This window comes from Halichoerus grypus, chromosome X (assembly GCF_964656455.1).
Source record: "Halichoerus grypus chromosome X, mHalGry1.hap1.1, whole genome shotgun sequence".
NCBI lineage: Eukaryota > Metazoa > Chordata > Mammalia > Carnivora > Phocidae > Halichoerus > Halichoerus grypus.
This window is the reverse complement of record NC_135727.1, coordinates 105,277,003-105,297,114: the sequence shown is the minus strand read 5'-3', so window position 1 is coordinate 105,297,114 and position 20,112 is coordinate 105,277,003. Positions and strand designations below refer to the sequence as shown.

Here is a 20,112-nt window from a genome sequence, read left to right as displayed (position 1 = left end):
CATTAGGGCAATTACATTCACTAAATCACCTTAAACCAATTACCTGTATCGTCTGTAACTTTTCTCATGTGTTGAATAAGGGAAACTATTTGTAGTATCCACTTTGCTGCTACGCTCATGGAAACAGAATAACACCAAGAAACATTCTGTTTGTTTTGTTTTTAGTTTAAACAATGCCTTTTCTCCCCAACACTGTTTCACTAATCCTTCTAGGTCCATGCTAGACAAGTTCTTTCGTTGTAAGACTGTGGCTGAAGTTTTTCACTGAAAGTTATAATCAGAATAATTCTGGACCCATTCAATTGTTCTTTGTGTAGATACAGCCAGAGTTCAAAAAATAATCATGGAACTTTTATTAAAGACTTTGACCTTAACAATAAAAAAAAATTAAACACATCCAAGTAATTATTTTCCATTTAAATATAGACTGTACCTACTGAAACTGCTTATTCAATTTTTGGATAATGAAATCTCCCAGGTAGAGGTGTAATGTGTAGTTAAAAATGAATCTTGAACAATGCTATTGTCATCTTGTCCAGATTGGCCAATTTTTCTCAACCCCAACCTGGAGATGTCTTATTACAGGATAAAACCCCTCTGCCAATTCACTTCTTTACTCAATACAGTGCCCGTGGTTTAGATTTAGTGGTGAATTACCCTGAACACCTGGCCAAAATGACTTGAAAAAAGACTATAATTTATTTAGCACAGGCAATCAGACACCAGCAGTATAAAAAATAATGATATCATATGGCCACCTAAATCCTATCTGTTGATAGCAACACAGTTCCCCACTGCCCCAAAGCTCTCCTCAAATTTGCCATCCACCTCTCTTACCTCCCCAACCTCTCTCTCCCTCCCAACCTCCATCCTTTCTTCCATTTCTCCTGTCCTCCCTCTCTCTTTTTTCCTCTCTAATTTTCCTTCCCTCCTTCCCACCCTCCTCCCTTCCCCTCTTCCTTTGTCTTTCCCTCCTTCCTTTCCAAAATAGTCATATTTTCAATGAAAAACTCTAGACATATTTCCACTTCATTCGATAGATTATGTCAGTAAAAGAAAACTGTGAATAATTGTCAAAACAATTTTGTTTCAATTTTACTTAAACATATGATGAAATAAAAAGAGCATTTTAAAAAATCAGACTTTTGATACAAAACTATAAATTACAAATCACACTCTGCTACTAATTCACAATGTTAGGAAATCAACTTGGAGCTTCATGTCTGTTTTACTTTTAAAGGTTTAATTTGCATATTTTACATCCCTATTCCTCTACAATATAATGGTACATTTTTTACTCTCTAAAGTTAAGCAGGCAAGTTGCTTAATTTTTTAAATGGCTGCATTTTATAAACTTAAAAAAAATGTATAGTTGTCGGGCACCTGGGTGGCTCAGTTGGTTAAGCGACTGCCTTCAGCTCAGGTCATGATCCTGGAGTCCCGGGATCGAGTCCTACATTGGGCTCCCTGCTCAGCGGGGAGTCTGCTTCTCCCTCTGACCCTCCCCCCTCTCGTGCTCTCTCTCTCTCTCTTTCTTTCTCTCGCAAATAAAATCTTTTAAAATATTTATAGTTGTCATTTTAATTTCTATATTTTTGCTTAATATAAATCATTTAGTAAAAATTACTTTTTTTTTTAGTAAAGATTACTTTTATTTCAAAATAGTGGCAGCCCAGTTTTCTCAACTAAGAACTTAAACAACTTATGTGAAAGGAGAACAGAAGCTTAATATCAGATATATGATTTTGAATTCAAGGTCTAGAATTATGAAGAGCTAACTTATTCAAATGTCTGATCCTTCTTCCCTTACTGGGAACAGTAATTCAATCACCGTATGCCTAAGGTTTGATCTGAACTTCCTAAGTTCAAAACTAAGTTCTCTTAGATTCATAAAATGCTGTTACAACCTCTTACCTAACTTATGATGCTTTGTAGCTACAATTAAAATCCCCAATTTCAATCTCTGTTAAAAATAAAGCTACTGTATCACACTGCATTCACAATATCCATCAAGCAATCAACATTTACTGAGAACCAGTATGTGCAAGGGTCAAACTTAAATTTAAGGTCCTGAGGCATAAATGGTATTTATTTCAGGTCTCCTTATAGCAAAGTTGAAATAGATAAACACATTGCTTAGATCCCATCATCACCTCCTACAAATACCCTTTATTTGTGCCATCCTCCATCCTGTTCTAAATATTCTTGCCTGAGTTCAGGGGATAATTATTGCTTATTGGCTGCTCAGTATCTTTTCCCCTATTTTCAACAGACCCCCAATTTCTTTGGAGGGGAATAACCCCTCCCTCACTGTGAGGGGTTTTGGAAGGAGACAGTTTTAAAACAAAGTTTTCTGCTCTCCTCTAGCTACAAGACGGGTGTGTGACCCAAGCAAGGTCCATTGGACTTCCTCTTCCAGGACTTTGTATTCTGAACAGTTAAACAGTACATAGAAAAAAGAGGATCGTGGAGATGCAGGGAAAGATGGCAGAGGAGTAGGGGACCTTATTCCAACCAGTCCTGGAATTGAGCTGGATATCTACCAGACCACTCTGAACACCCACGAAATCAGCCTGAAATGTAAGAAGATCTGGATCTCTACCAACAGAATATCGCAGGCGGTTGGTTTCGAGGTAGGAAGCAGGGAGCTGTGATTCCATGGGCAGATATCAGAGGATAAATGGCAGCGGGAGGGAGCCTGGCCACGGGGATCCTACATCCCCATGCTGGGGATGGGTCACAGACTCACAGACCAGTAGTGGTGGGGAAAGGACTCGAGGGCAGCCCCCCGGACAGAAACCCAGAGCAGCGGGGTCACGCATGCAAACTGGGGGCGGCTGGTGGTTTTAGAAGCACAAAGGGCAGAGACGTGTCCCCACCTGGAGGCGAGGACTGGGAGCCCTGCGGAGGGGCGCACAACCCAGGACTGCAGTTTATAGCAGCACAGACAGAAACGGAGATGGTGTGGCCTGGAGAGCTCACTGGAGAACAGACTGCGATCTCTCTGCTCTGAGGCAGAGGGTTGGAAACGGTCTCTTCTGCTCTGACTCTCAGAAGAGATGTGGAAAATTGCCAGGGAAAGCCGCCAGAGAAAGCCGCCAGAGAACAAAAGCCCCCCAAAACCGGTTTCCACTGAGCCCATCCCCTGCCACAGGGGGCAAGGCAACTCTGCCCAAACAGGGTTGCCTGAGTAACAGCACAGCAGGCCCCTCCCCCAGAAGACAGGCTGGGAGAACAAGAGGCCAGCAACCCTAGGGTCCCTATTAAAACAGGTGCATCTGGCTTGGGTTGTGGTCATTAATTTGGACTCTGTACATTCCCTCAAGCACCCCTCAACAGAATGACTAGGAGGAGGAACCCCCAAAACAGGAAAGACTCAGAGACTATGAGTTATGCCACAGATTTACTAATAGATTCAGATATAACCAAGATGTCGGAGATGGAATTCAGGCTAGCAGTTGTGAAGACAATAGTTAGAATGGAGAAATCGATTAATGGCAACATAGAGTCTCTAAGGGCAGAAATGAAAGCTGAATTGGCAGAACTTAAAAATGCTATCAATGAGATCCAATCTAATCTAGATAATCTACAGCTATGGTAAGCGAGGCAGAAGAATGAATTAGTGACCCAGAAGACAATTTAATAGACAAAAAAGGGAAAAGAGGAGGCCAGGGAAAAACAACTCAGAATCCATGAAAATAGAATCAGAGAAATAAGTGACACCATGAAACGTTCCAATGTCAGAATTATTGGAATCCCTGAGGGGGTGGAGAGATAGAGAGGACCAGAAGATATATTTGAGCAAATCATGGCTGAGAACTTCCCTAATCTGGGGAATGAAACAAACATTCGTGTCTTAGAGGCAGAGAGGACCCCTCCCAAGATCAAGGAAAACAGGCCAACACCCTGGCATGTAATAGTAAAACTCTCAAATCTTAGAACCAAGGAAACCATCTTAAGGGCAGTTAGGGGGAAGAGATTCCTTACGTACAGAGGGAGGAACATCAGAATAACGTCAGACCTATCCACAGAGACCTGGCAAACCAGAAAGGCCTGGCAAGACATATTCAGGGTACTAAATGAGAAGAACATGCAGCCAAGAATACTTTATCTGGCAAGGCTTTCATTTAGAATGGATGGAGAGATGCAGAGCTTCCAAGACCGGCAGAAACCGAAAGAATATGAGACCACTAAGCCGGCCCTGTAAGAAATATTAAGGGGGGGTTCTATAAAAGGAGAAAGACCTCAAGAGTGATATAGAAAAGAAATTTACAGGGACAATCTATAAAAACAAGGTCTTCACAGGCAACATGATGACAATTAATTCATATCTTCCAATAATCACTCTCAACGTGAACGGCCTAAATGCTCCCATAAAATGGCAAAGGGTTGCAGATTGGATAAAAAGACAGGACCCATCCATATGCTGTCTACAAGAGACTCATTTTGAATGTAAAGATACAGCCAGACTGAAAGTGAAGGGATGGAGATCCATCTTCCATGCCAGCGGACCTCAAAAGAAAGCTGGGGTAGCAATTCTTATATCAGACAAATTAGATTTTAAACTAAAAACTGTAGTTAGAGACACAGAAAGACACTATATCATTCTTAAAGGGTCTATCCAACAAGAAGATCTAACAATTGTAAATAACTACGCCTCCAACATGGGAGCAGCCATCTACATAAGCCAACTGTTAACCAAAATAAAGAGTCATATTGATAACAATACGTTAATTGTAGGAGACCTCAATACTCCACTCTCAGCAATGGACAGATCATCTAAGCAGAAAATCAAGAAAGAAACAAGAGCTTTGAATGACACGCTGGACCAGACGGACCTCATAGATCTATACAGAACATTCGACCCTAAAACAACAGAATACTCATTCTTCTCGAGCACACATGGAACTTTCTCCAGAATAGACCACATACTGGGTCACAAATCAGGTCTCAACCGATACCAAAAGACTGAGATTATTCTCTGCATCTTCTCAGACCATAATGCTTTAAAACTGGAACTCAATCACAAGAAAAAATTTGGAAGAAATTCAAACACTTGGAAGCTAAAGACCACTCTGCTCAAGAATGTTTGGGTCAAAAAGGAAATCAAAGAAGAACTTAAACAGTTCATGGAAATGAATGAGAACGAAAACACATCAGTCCAAAACCTATGGAATACTGCAAAGGTGGTCCTAAGGGGGAAATACATAGCCATCCAAGCCTCACTCAAAAAAAACAGAAAAATCCCAAATTCACCAACTAACTCTACACCTTAAAGAATTAGAGAAAAAGCAACAAACGATGCCTAAGCCACGCATTAGAAGAGAAATAATTAAGATTAGAGCAGAGATCAATGAATTAGAAACCAGAAACGCAGATCAGATTAACGAAACCAGAAGCTTGTTCTTTGAAAGAATTAATAAGATCGATAAACCACTGGCCAGACTTATCCAAAAGAAAGGAGAAAGGACCCAAATTAATAAAATTATGAATGAAAGGGGAGGGATCACGACTAACACCAAGGAAATAGAAACAATTATTAGAAATTATTATCAACAACTATATGCCAATAAACTGAGCAATCTGGATGAAATGGAGGCCTTCCTGGAAACCTATAAGCTGCCAAGACTGAAACAGGAAGAAATTGACAACCTGAATAGGCCAATAACCAGTAACGAGATTGAAGCAGTGATCAAAAACCTCCCAAAAAACAAGAGTCCAGGGCCTGATGGATTCCCTGGGGAATTCTACCAAACATTCAAAGAAGAAATAATACCTATTCTACTGAAGCTGTTTCAAAAAATAGAAACAGAAGGAAAACTTCCAAACTCATTCTATGAGGCCAGCATTACCTTAATCCCCAAACCAGGCAGAGACCCCATCAAAAAGGAGAATTTCAGACCGATATCCCTGATGAATATGGATTCCAAAATCCTCAACAAAATCCTAGCTAATAGGATCCAACAATACATTAAAAGGATCATCCACCACGACCAAGTGGGATTTATCCCCGGGATGCAAGGCTGGTTCAACATTCGCAAATCAATCAATGTGATAGAACACATTAATAAGAGGAGGGAGAAGAACCATATGGTCCTCTCAATTGATGCAGAAAAAGCATTTGACAAAATACAACATCCTTTCCTGATTAAAACTCTCTAGAGTATAGGGATAGAGGGAACATTCCTCAAGTTCATAAAATCCATCTATGAAAAACCCACAGCGAATATCATCCTCAATGGGGAAAAGCTGAGAGCCTTTCCCTTAAGATCAGGAACATGTCAAGGATGCCCACTCTCGCCACTATGGTTCAACATAGTACTAGAAGTCCTAGCAACAGCAATCAGACAACACAAAGAAATAAAAGGTATTCAGATTGGCAAAGAAGAAGTCAAACTCTCTCTTTTTGCAGACGACATGATACTTTATGTGGAAAACCCAAAAGACTCCACCCCCAAATTACTAGAACTCATCCAGCAATTCAGTAATGTGGCAGGATACAAAATCAATGCACAGAAATCAGTTGCTTTCTTATACACTAACAACGCAACTGTAGAAAGAGAAATTAGAGAAACGATTCCATTTACAATAAAACCAAAAACCATAAGATACCTTGGAATAAACCTAACCAAAGAGGTAAAGGATCTATACTCTAGGAACTACAAAACACTCATGAAAGAAACTGAAGAAGACACAAAAAGATGGAAAAATATTCCATGCTCATGGGTCGGAAGAATAAACATTGTTAAAATGTCTATGCTACCCAGAGCAATCTATACCTTCAATGCCATCCTGATCAAAATTCCAATGACATTTTTCAAAGTGCTGGAACAAACAATCCTAAAATTTGTATGGAATCAGAAAAGACCCCGAAGCGCCAAGGAAATGTTGAAAAAGAAAAACAAAGCTGGGGGCATCACGTTGCCCGATTTCAAGCTATCTTACAAAGCTGTGATCACCAAGACAGCATGGTACTGGCAAAAAAACAGACATACAGACCAATGGAACAGAATAGAGAACCCAGATATGGACCCTCAACTCTATGGTCAAATAATCTTTGACAAAGCAGGAAAAAACATGCAATGGAAAAAGGACAGTCTCTTCAATAAATGGTGCTGGGAAAATTGGACAGCCACATGGAGAAGAATGAAACTCGACCATTCTCTAACACCATTCACAAAGATAAACTCAAAGTGGATGAAAGACCTCAATGTGAGACAGGAATCCATCAAAATCCTAGAGGAGAACATAGGCAGTAACCTCTTAGACATCGGCCACAGCAACTTCTTTCAAGATACATCTCCAAAAGCTAGTGAAACAAAAGCAAAAATGAACTTTTGGGACTTCATCGAGATAAAAAGCTTCTGCACAGCAAAGGAAACAGTCAACAAACCAAAGAGACAACCCACAGAATGGGAGAAGATATTTGCAAATGACACTACAGATAATGGGCTGGTATCCAAAATCTATAAAGAACTTCTCAAACTCAACACCCTAAAAACAAATAATCAAGTCAAAAAGTGGGCAGAAGATATGAAAAGACACTTCTCTGAAGAAGACATACAAATGGCTAACAGACACATGAAAAAGTGTTCATTATCATTAGCCATCATGGAAATTCAAATCAAAACCACATTGAGATACCACCTTACACCACTTAGAATAGCAAAAATGGACAGGGCAAGAAACAACAAATGTTGGAGAGGTTGTGGAGAAAGGGGAACCCTCTTACACTGTTGGTGGGAATGCAGGTTGGTACAGCCACTTTGGAAAACAGTGTGGAGGTGACTCAGAAAATTAAAAATAGGGCTACCCTATGACCCAGCAATGGCACTTCTGGGTATTTACCCCAAAGACACAGATGTAGTGAAAAGAAGGGCCATATGCACCCCAATGTTCATAGCAGCAATGTCTGCAATAGCCAAACTGTGGAAAGAGCCAAGATGCCCTTCAACAGATGAATGGATAAAAAAGATGTGGTCCATATATTCAATGGAATATTATTCTGCCATCAGAAAGGATGAATACCCAACTTTTATATCAACATGGATGTGACTGGAGGAGATTATGCTAAGTGAAATAAGTGAAGCAGAGAAAGTCAATTATCATATGGTTTCACTTATTTGTGGAACATAAGGAATAGCATGGAGGACATTAGGAGAAGGAAGGGAAAAATGAAGGGGGCCGGGAAATTGGAAGGAGAGATGAACCATGAGAGACTATGGACACTGAGAAACAAACTGAGGGTTTTAGAGGGGAGGGGGGTGCGCAGATGTGTTAGCCCAGTGATGGGTATTAAGGAGGGCATGGACTGCATGGAGCACTGGGGGTTGTATGAAAACAATGAATCGTGGATCACTGCATTGCAAATTGGTGATGTATTGTATGGTCACTAACACAACATAATAAAATAAAATTAAAAAAAAAAGGAAAGAAAAAGAAAAAAGAGGATCACAAAGACAGCCTGGAGTAGTTACTATGAACTAGATGCCCAGACGTGCTCAGTTACCTTTTCTTTTTCTAAGCCTTTTCCCACTGCCTTCATGTCAGTTCCAGTACATTCACTTTCTGCTTGATTTAATCAGAGGATGTTTTCTGTTGCTTACATCCAGAAAACCCTATTGATAGTCAACAAACTACATCTGATGATTTTACCTTTTTGTTTAAAATACTTCAAGCAATGCCACTGCCTGCAGGCCATAACCAAACTCCTTGTTCTATCAAGGAAAGATCCTCATTTCGTAGCCCCATCCCTCTCTATTCAAATTCATCAGTTTCTGCCTCATCCCCTTAATTTCAGCCATATGGAATCACAATTTATAGAATACACTGCATCGCTTTCCACCTCAGCGAAAAGCAGAGTTTGTCTCTTCTGCCAGAGTCACCTTTCCGTTTTATCCACCTGATTATTTCCAACTTGTTCTTTAATACTTGGCGTAAGTTTTAGCTTCTTTAAGAAATTTTTCCTGGGGCGCCTGGGTGGCTCAGTTGGTTAAGCGACTGCCTTCGGCTCAGGTCATGATCCTGGAGTCCCAGGATCGAGTCCCGCATCGGGCTCCCTGCTCGGCGGGGAATCTGCTTCTCCCTCCGACCCTCCCCCCTCTCATGTGCTGTCTCTCTCCTCTCATCCTCTCTCTCAAATAAAAAAAAAAAAAAAAAAAATCTTTAAAAAAAAAAAGAAATTTTTCCTGACCTCCATTTTCTTCCCTGGCTTAGTCAGATGCCCTTTTCCTAAAGTAAGGCCCTAGAGAATCCCCTAAACATGCCCAGGGAGGTAAAAACTACAGTGGGGACCTTGGAATCAGACTGCTTGAGTTCAAATTCCACTGCTGTCTCTTTACTACTTGACCTTGGGCAGGTTATTTAACCTCACTGTGCTTTACTATCAATCTCACAGTGTTGTGAGCATTAAGTAATGCACGTGAAGTACTTAAAAATGACTAGCATATAATCTGTTAAATATGTGCTAGGTATTATCCTGTAATTTATTTCTATCATAGTGCTATTATTGTTTTTTTTCCTTTACCTGCTTTAATCTGTGCATTGCTATCTTGTCCAACTCTGTACTTCCCAGGCACTTAGTAGTAGCTCAATAAAAATTTGTTAAATGAACATATGAATAAATAGGCACTGATAGTACTTTGCAGTTTATAAAGTCCTTTTGGAATATTACCTCATTTCCAACACTTCAAATATTAAAGTTAGGATTGTTTTGTTTAAAACTTTACATAGAGAAAAATGTTTATTCCCTGATATTGTAATAAATACTTCCCTAAACTTATCTCTTTTTTGCCCCCCAGCCCACACACACTTGCTTAATGTTTATTTAGGGTTATTTTACTGACCATTTAGTGATAGAAAGCTCTAAAAGGTAAGAACTGACAGTGTCTTTATAAAACATTTTTTTAATATGAGGGGAAGAAGCAGGAAAAGCACTCCACTATTCAGCAGGAGAAGGAAAGTTTTTATATATATATGTACATATATATATGTGTATATATATATAATACTTATATGCATATCTACATATACAGATATGATATACATAACTCTATTCATATATATATAACATTTAAAATATATAAAATTAAAAATTAAAAAATGCATGTATATCTATGATATACATATATATGATATATATATGAGATAGAGTCATCATCTCTTACTTGCTTTCAGTAAGCAAGGCAGGGTGGGAAGCATACAATACATAGAATGCTATATATAAATATATATATGTATATATGTGGCATTTAAAAATTCCTGGCTTTCTGTAACCCTGTGACCCTAGACATGGCACTTGAACTTCTCCTCTGAATTAATTTTGGATCTCTCTGTAAGACTATCATTTTGAAGAGGCATCAAATTAGTAGTCATTTTGAAAAAATATAACCTTATTTTTCTGAAGACTACTGAGCAGGTAGATTCTAAAGCAGATCCTAAAGGCTAGGATCACAAAGGAGTGTGGACTTCCTCTCCCCCCTAATACCCAGTGGCTTTTACAGGAGACCACGATGCCAGTGGCAGAATGGGGTGTAGATATGGAAATGAGCTCTTATTTTCATATAATATCATTATATGACAATCAGTTTGCATGCTACAAATGCTGTGAGCAGGCAGATTTACAATCTCATATTAATTACTAACATTAGTTGAGCAAGGCAGGATGGGAAGCATTTTTCGTGAACTACCTAATGTAATCCTCATGACAACCTATAAGGCAAAGATAGTATCATCATTCACATTGTACTGATAAACTCAGGTTCAGGGAGGTTGAATAACACATCAAAAGTCTACAACTGTAGGAGAGGAGCCAAGCTTTGAACCCAGAGCATCTAACTCCAAAGCCCTTGCTTTAAACCCCGTCAGACATTGTTTCCTCTGCTTAGTAATAGTCTTGGAAGTATTAGTATAACTTGATACAGTACTGTGCAAGAACATAATCTCTTATTTCTGCATGTATCAGCGCAGTGAAACCATAAATGCTTAGCACTGTGTCTGGCACAGACTGTATATATAAAAACATATGTATCACCAAATGGTAGCCACATTTACATTAATACTGGCAAGCGGGATATGTAGTAAGTAAGAATACTTAGGCTTAGAAACCAAACAGACTTGGATTTGAATCTTTGCTCTGCTACTTACTAGGAGTATGGCATCTCAGTGGCTTGTGCTGAAGAATGTACCTACTAATACTTGTTCTAAAAGAGCAGTGAAACGAATTATACATATTCATATAATAGTTACATATCTTTATATACACGCATGTCCATCACTGTGTGGTGAATATGAATGTGAACCTGTGCATCCTGTGCCCAGAAAAGGAAACCAAGATCCAGAGAATGAGTTGACCACAATCATGTCATTTGCAAATGACACAGAACACTTAATTCACATCTCCTGAGTCTCAGATCAAGGTACTTTAAATGCAGATTGCTTACTATCCACTTATTTTTATTCCTACTTAATTGCTAAAGTTCATTTTACAAAGAAATCTGTCTGCCTTACTCCTGCTTTTTCAAAAAGTAGTTTTGTAACAACTAAATACCTTCAATGCAACTTATTACTTCTGTAGAAAAGATATGAAAATCATTTACCAGTGAAATAACTACAGCACATAAATATTTCAAAACTATTTTTCTTATTCACTCAGAAATATAAAAGATATACAGTGCATTTGTTTTAGCTAGGTCAAACAGATTTATATCAGTGTATTCCTATGTTTCTAACTGATGTCAGGATTTTGCAGAATGGATTCCAAGAGGCTGATAAATGTAATCTTTATATTAAAAACATGTTTATTTGACTATAGCATTGCATAAATACCAATATTAAGATCTAAGGTATTTAAAAATATATTATGTTTGGTACTTTTCTTTTCTAAAAATTTATAGCTAACTTTCAGTGATATTCATCATCGTAGGAGGAAAATTGGCACAGACAACTCAGAAGAGTGAATAACCAATTCCCAGATTATTATATTTGATTCTGTAATATATTATGGCTGCAGGCTGCCAAAACAAACAGTTTAAAATGTAAACAGCTCAGTTGAACTACTTATTTGATATTAAATAGATTTTTTAAATACTAGTTGTTTAGTGAATTTCATTAAGCCAACTAATTGTAAGGTTTATGGTTTTTTCCTTGTATAATTCCGTTTTAATTTATGGGTTTTAGATAATTGCATTATTTTTTTTCTTGATCATACTTAGGCTACACAGAGTAGAGATAGTGTGTAGCTGACAGAGAAAAGCTGCCTAAAAACTGGTGGGAATATGGTCTAGGGAGAGTGAACAGACATGTGGACAATCTTCACTCTAACGGAAAATCTCAACCAGGTTTTCTTTTTCCCCATACCTTCTGCTTGATGATCATCTCGTTGATGTCTTCAAGATCACCCACCATCACCCTCTGTGATTTTATAACTCGATCGAGCAGAGACAGCCAATCGGTAAGTTCTGTCCAAGCTCTGTTGAAATCTGCCAGGGCGGGTACCTCCAACAGCAAGGAAGATGGCATTTCTAGTTTGGAGATGGCAGTTTCCTTGGTAACGGTGGGTTGTGTCACCAGAGTAACAGTCTGACTAGGAGCTAATTTTTTTTTTCCAAAAAGAAAAAAAAAAAAAAAAGAAAAATTAGAAACACAAGCAAAGAAGCCGATTTCAATAACAATAGACCAAGCTTAATTAAAGTACAACAATTTGAGCCAAAGTATTATTTATTATGTTATAAATTTTTCCTCCACCAATGTGAATACTTTACACAGTACTACATGATGGGATAATCCAAGGACCCAAACTTTTCATTAGTAAGCATTTAACAATCTTTCAAAATGATTTTGCTTATTCTAATGGCTGGACAATTAATTAAATTTAAATCATCCTTCTCAAATAACACTTATATAGACCTTACCAGGTGAAAAAGTTTTACTTATTTTTTCTCATTCAAGGAAAAAAAAGCAAAAGTCCAGTTTGGATAGATCTTGTCTCCTTGAATAGGAAGTAAATTACTTTGAAGGCAGTCCCTAGGGAAATCAAAGCCAATGAAATGTTTTTGTCTTTGCTCTGTATTTTACACTGGGAATAGTTTCTCATATTTTTTTCCTTTTCTTTCAGACTGGTCATACAGTGACTGACAGTGGAGAAAACTCAAGCTACATTATTGTTGGAAAATCAGACCTAAAAAAATGTGACCTTGGTTACATTACTTAACCTCTCTAAGCTTCAGGTTTTCACCTCAGTAAAGAAGGGACAATAACAGAGTGAATGTAATAGGGGCAGTTGTGTGGATTCCATGACTAATATATGAAATGTACATAGAACAGTGCCAGAAAATAACAACAATATTAGCACAGTCTCTGACACTGGTAGGTAATAATGTTAGGTATCACTATTTTTATAAACACTTGATAAAAAAGAAATACAATGATGAGTGAATATAATGAGAAGTTGGAGATAAGGGGTAGAAATACATGAAATACTTGGGAAAAACTCAAAGAAAAACTCAAAGATCTGTGTGTGGCCCTTTATTTACTAAAGGGGGCTGAGCTTGCTACTGTGAATTGATACTAAATACCAACAAATAGCTGGGAAATGGAAGGTGAGTGATGAAGGGAACAGAATGCCTCCTCTGGTTTAAAGTCCAGAGTATCTGAAGCCCACGACATCCAGGAGACCAGTAGCAAAGAAATAGTGGACTACATAATTTAGAAGGGAAGCTTTGAGAGAAAGCTGCAAAGGAAACATCTCAATGGGAGACTTGAGAGCCATGGACAAGATGGGAAATGTTCTAGGAACATGAGAAAAGTGTGCCATGTGGGCATTCCATTCTGAGGTGGCCATAAATCACTTTTCATGGTTGTATTACTTTCTGCACTTTTAAGGTTGTCTTTTTGTGAGAGAAGATGATGAGGGAAATGGAAGGATGCCTCCTGTCTCTCAAGCTTCTCAGGGACAACGTTTTCCTACAGCTGGGAGAAATAATCTTGAACATGGCAGAAAGAAAAAAAAAAGGTAGGGTGTCAGATAGAATAAAAACTAATGCCAAGAAGTAATGACTGAAAAACAATGATACTGAGGAGAAAAAGAAGAAACTGTTTCTTGAATCTCTCTCACTACTCTGAGGCTCTTTCTAGAAAGAATGACATATAATCTGCAGCAGAAATAGCATCTTGTGATCCAACACTCCTACTAGGAAGCATGGGGGCCAACAGGATCTAAAAATCTTAAAAGGGATTCCAAGAGAGGAGCTGAATCCCTGAAGAGGATGCATGGGTGAGGATAAAAAAAAGAGCTAAATTAAAACATCACTGTGAGAGCTAACTGCTGAATGCCTGGCTGACTAGAAAATATGGACAAATTGTTCTTAAAATAGACACACAACAGATACTGAGGTAACATACAGTACTTTGGGATGATTTCAAAGTTCTGGTAAGTGTCAGACAACATTTTCTTTTCTTTTCTTTTCTTTCTTTCTTTCTTTTTTTTTTTTAGCTTGACTTATTGAAAATTTGACCCTCAAAAGACCAGGAAGATTTTTTTTCCCTCTAGATTTACTTCTGACCAACAAAGAAGTGCCTAATGAAGTGGAAACGGTCATGTCATCTTAAATTTCAATACAGTGAAAGATGAGAATGTAGAGAATAATCAGATTTCAACTGTTTTGAAAAAAGTCTATTGAAAAGAAAGGCTGGGGCCAGAGACTGAACAACAGAGAATGATTCAAGATGACTAAAAAGGACAAATGACATTGGAATGATAATACCACAAAGTTCTCCAGTGAGGAAAAAGAAAGAAGTAGCACCAAGTACAAAGTCGGCTGAAACAGATTTACAGGTAGATTGAAAGGTCAGCAAGGCAGTGATGGGCAGGTGATCTCATTTATGGACCAGTCAGGCCCTTCATTGCTGGTCTCCTCTCCCCTAGCACTCAACATCTGAAAACACCTATAAAGCGGTGGGAAAGGGAAGGGAGAACCAGGTACCTTTTGCTCACTGATCCAGCCCCTACACCTTGCACAGGTACTGGAATACAGTAGGTGCTCAATTGATGTTCTCTGAATAAATGAATGAATCTAAAAGACAAATCCATGCACAGTAAGCTTTTGAGTACGCTTAGAGGCCTTCTACCCACGGGGAGCCCTAAAAGACAACAACCTCAAAGGATGGTTTCTCAAAGACTAGAACACAGACTATTCCTAGGCTCTTACTGTTTAGGTCATTATAACTATTCTTAAAACAAGAAACTAATGGAGGAAGAGCCACTGCTTGGGGCAGACAATGGAAGGCCACTGCTTGGGGCAGACAATGGAAGGGCAGACAGTATTAAAGAAAGAAAATAGAACCAATCAATTTTTTTGTTCCCCACTTTTCTATCAAGGGGGGTGGGGTGGTAAAAAGCAGGAAAGAACACTGGATCAAGAAGCAGAGCGTAAAACAGACTAGGGTCAGACTGTTGGATTTCAATCCTCACTCTGCCATTTCTTAGCTGGGTAACCCTAGGCAGGTTACTTAAGCTCTCTGAATCTCAATTTACTCCTCTGTAAAAGGGCAATTATAATAATACTTCTCTCACAGACAGCTGGCATCAACATTTCCTAGATATTGGATGAGATTACAGGATTTTGAAGTAAGGGATTATATCCTGCTTGATAAATTGAACTTCTGTGAGCCTCAGAGTATTCACCTACGTAATGGGGAGAACAGTACCAATCTCATGAAATTGTTCTAAGTATTTATGAATTCATATATGTAAGCCTTCTCCTAGCATCCTTCTGCCAGTAGGTATACTGTATGAGTATTCTTCTCCTTTTCTTTTGCTGCTCAAACAATATTTACTGGCTACTGACTTTATACATTAGCATGCCATTCTGGACTCCGGGCTCTTAGAACTAGAATTCACTCCAACGTTTTCTCCTTCCATTCTTCCCATCCTCCCCCCAACGCCTCAGTCTCTATTCCATATTCTCAAATTAGCACTGGGCATTTCCCACTTTTGTGCCCTCCTACACAAACTCTCTTCTCCCTTCCCTAAATATTCAATTTCCTTATCAAAGCCCAAATCTACATTTCTGTGATTTATGGAGAACCATGTTAAGTCTATAACCAAAAAGTCTCCATGAGGTATAGAATTAAACTGTTCTTTGGGATCCTAAACACTTCAAGTCTTTAACATTTTACTACTTAAATCTAATCATTACTAAGAATGAAATCTTCTATCATTATTAGGTTTTTGTTTGTCTAGTGGCTAGAGGGTAGTAATTGATAGTAACTGAGAGATAGATTCTAAACTCAGAAACTGGGTTTCCAAGAGTAGAGAAATAAGTGCTATAACATGAAGTAGAAAGAGGCTAATTTCCATCTAGTTCACATTTTATTAGGACCAATTCTACCTAGAATGCTATTTAAAATATTTCATTTTTTCCTAAAAAAAAAAAGACTTGTCTCTAGATCCATACAAGTGTTTTTCTTATTTTTTTTATTAAGTAAGATGTTTCAAAGGAGAAATTTTGAGGTCCTGAGAATATCTCATTTTATTATGTATACCATATTGACTCATACTGCATTTTCAAATGCCTTTACTTTTATCTAAAAAGAAAAAAAAAAAGGTTCCTTCTTTTCCACTGCCATGCTACTAGAAACATAAGCAAATCACTTCATTAGGTAAAGTGTGGGCTGGTCAGATCTGTAAGGGGGAAGTTCCAGTGGGTTTTCCCAGACTGAGCAACAGAATTTTGACTCTAAGCATCAGGCAGGGATAGTTAGTCTTCCCAGAGTTTTCCAATAACTCCATAATTTAAAAGATGGAAGGAGAATTTGTTGAGGATTCTCTCAACTCATAATCCCGATCAGGTAAGGAGTTAGGATACATAAACGACTATACAGAATCTTACACCTGAACTTGTGGGATGAGTTTCCAGGTTCTCCCTAAGGAGCATGGGAAATGGCTTCCCCTCCAGCCAGCAGGCACCCCTTCCTTCGTGCTCCGTTTAACACCCCACAGTCTGATATGCTTGCCTGGATGTCCACCCACTGTCTCGAGTCAATGTCCAGGGTCACAAGGAGTTGGCCCTGAGAATGGCTGCTTCAGATTTCAGCGTCCCAAACCACTATGGAGGCTGAGGTTATTCGTCTCAAGTACACTGGGGGAAGTATCTCTTCCAGGACGGGGTCACAACAGAAAAGAGTTCTTATGATGTCACACGATTAACTGTCTTTCCAGCAACAGATTCTGCTGTCTTTCCTGCTTAACCAGTTCATGCTAGAACCATGTATATTACAATGTTATCATTAAGCCAAAGAGATATACACATTGTATATATGTGTATGTATCTGTATAGATAGATGTATACACAACACACAGAGCCTGTACTGATTACTGGTGACTGTAGCATAATGTGTTTGACATGCACTTGTTAGAAAATTAAAAATCTCTACCAAAAACTGTGTTTTCTTTCTATGGTTAAGCAGACAGAAACTCAAGCTCAAAATAACTGGAAGGAATTGAGGTTGGCACACCGGAATAGTAGCATGAATAACAGTAGGTGTAACAAACTATTGCAGACCACAGCTTTTCTCTGAGTATTTTGTTAATTAAAAGGTGTTGGCTTTAGGAGGCAACTCTCATTTTTTTCAAACGTGTTTGAAGAATATTTCTCTAGTCTACAAATTTAATTGGTTTCAGGGGTACATGATTAGTCAGACTAACAGCTGTACTTAGAGCTTTAAAGGAGCTACTAAATCTTTTAAAACACACACACGCAATGTGTTTGGCATACTTCCTTTGAAGTGTTCACATGTAGTTTTTCTGTAATTCACAGGTCTCCTTTGGTTGATAAAAAAGCAAGAAGCACATATTCTGTTCCTTGTTTTGTTGTATGAATGTGGGTAATGTTTTTGTTTTCTTTACTTTTATAAGTGAAAAGTCAGTCGACTGACTAAATGATAAATTATTGGACTCACACTAGCAAAAATACCTAAAAGTACCATTCTGTATAGGTGGCCAGACTGCCTTACTGTTTCATATTATCAGTTATAGGAGAGCTTGTTTAGCTACTTGCATATCACCAATAGCTAAGGTAACTGTTCTCCATGTAAACAACATCGGGGAATACTTTTCTTTTTGAATATTTGAAAGAATGGCATGTGGCTTAATGAAATATGTAAGAGTTGGAGAGTACATATTAACAAAGTTAGGAATCATGCATGGACTAAAAAAGAAAATGTATTGTACATGGGGGAGGAAGAACCTCACTTCTTGGCTCTAAATATTTGTCATTTGCACGTACAGGTGGAAAATTAGAGATAAATGTTACAAATCCATAAACATTTACTTTTGTCTATATTCTTTCTTACTCTAAAGAGGAAATAAAATAGGTGATTCAACTACCATCAATTATTTACATTTTAGCACCATAAGGGCTTGTGCTATCTGTGGGCAAGGCCTAGAGAATCAGAACTCAAGGATTCATGATACCCACCTGTATTTCTGGATTTTACAAAAAAAAAAAAAAATTGTTAGATGTGGAAGCCCTAGACTTTTAAAGCTCGGTAACACTACTTTATCACTTTTAACTGATTCTTTCCTGCTACTAAGGATATAATCCAAGTGAGAAATATTGCTGCTACTGGGAAGGAAGAGAAATTACCACCAACACAATGACCACTATCATTTACTCAGCGTTTCTTATGTGCTAGGCAAGGTTATTTATAAGCCCCGTTTTATTTAATTTTTACCCAACAATATTCAGGGTAGGTATTCTCATTTTACAGGAAGGTAATACTTGCTCCAGATCTCACATTAACAAGTGACAATGTGAAGACAATGTGATTAAACAGGACACATATTTCTAAAAATGATCTGGTCATCCGATACATTTTCTACATGTCCCATTCAATATAAAAAATTATTAACTACTCAAATAGTTTTGGCTCCAAGAGCTACAGTTTACAATATATAGTACCCACAAAATACATCTAAGATCCATTCTAGCTGGGGAGAAATCACCTTGAACGAACCATAAAAACATGGATTATAGCAATGAAGTGCATCTGGCTTCCTCCCCCAAGTTCAGTATTATTCTTGAGGAATAACTCCAATCTGACTTCACCCTAACATGTATTCTTCTTTCACTAATTTGAAGACAGAAATAACGCTTGCCTTTTCTTTTTTCAGTTTGCATTCTAAGTGCCCTTCTATAAGTCACATTATATAAATTCTTCCTACATGCATTCAGTAGAAAGCTAGGTTTCTCAACCTTAGCACTACTGACATTTTGGTCTGGACAAGTCTTTGGTGTGTGTTGTTGTTGCGTGCACTGCAAGATGTTATCAGTATCCTTGGCCAGAGCACCTTCCCAGTTGTGACAACCAGTCATGTTTCCAGACATGACTGAATGTCCCCTGAGGGGAAGAAATTTGCCTCTGGTTCAGAACCACTGATCAAAGGCTTTTTCAATTTTTTTTCCTCTCTCTTCCCTTCCTACTGTGTGTGTGTGTGTGTGTGTGTGTGTGGTTCATATACTTGTTTAGCCTCTGTACTGGACAGCCTTTATGTCTATCCAAGTTTGAGTTCTCTTATATCTCAGAAGTATAGGTTAAGTGAAATTTTTAAGTGCTTCTTTTATGTACACGATATAGGGTAGGCACTGAAGAAACAGTAAATATCCAAAGCTATAGCTACCAGGGAACGCTGAATGATATTACACAAGAAAGGCTTTGGTGATCAAAATAAAATTATCTCTGGTAGAGAATAAATTTCCACAAATTCTTTTCTTTCCTGCACCTAGAGCCTTGTGATAAGATGTTCCAGATTCTCCCAACAAGAGCTATAGTATATTTCTCTACTACTTGAATATGGATTGGCCAAGTGACTTGTTTTGGCTAAAAGAATATTAGTAACCAGGACACAAGCAAAAGCTTGAGAAAGGCTTGGGCATTGGGCTATGCTTGGCTATCCTTTCAACGCTATGTGAACTATGCTAGCCTACTGAATAATGATAGGCAAGTGACCCTGTCATAGCCATTGTTTCATCTAACAACTAACAAGTGCTAGACACATGAGTGAGGCCAGCAACTACCAGCTGACCACAAATACACAAATGAGCCCAGGTGAGA

General features: G+C 38.3%; 1 protein-coding gene across 9 annotated transcripts in view; it reads right to left on the bottom strand.

Annotated features, from left to right (window-relative positions):
* Positions 1-20,112, bottom strand: part of DMD (dystrophin) — a 2,185,421-nt gene that overhangs the window by 614,905 nt on the left and 1,550,404 nt on the right. For all 9 annotated transcript variants that reach the window (XM_078064107.1, XM_078064109.1, XM_078064106.1 and 6 more), the window contains one exon: positions 12,358-12,590. In XM_078064107.1, coding sequence (XP_077920233.1) covers positions 12,358-12,590 — 233 coding nt within the window. The remainder of the gene's footprint in view (positions 1-12,357; positions 12,591-20,112) is intronic.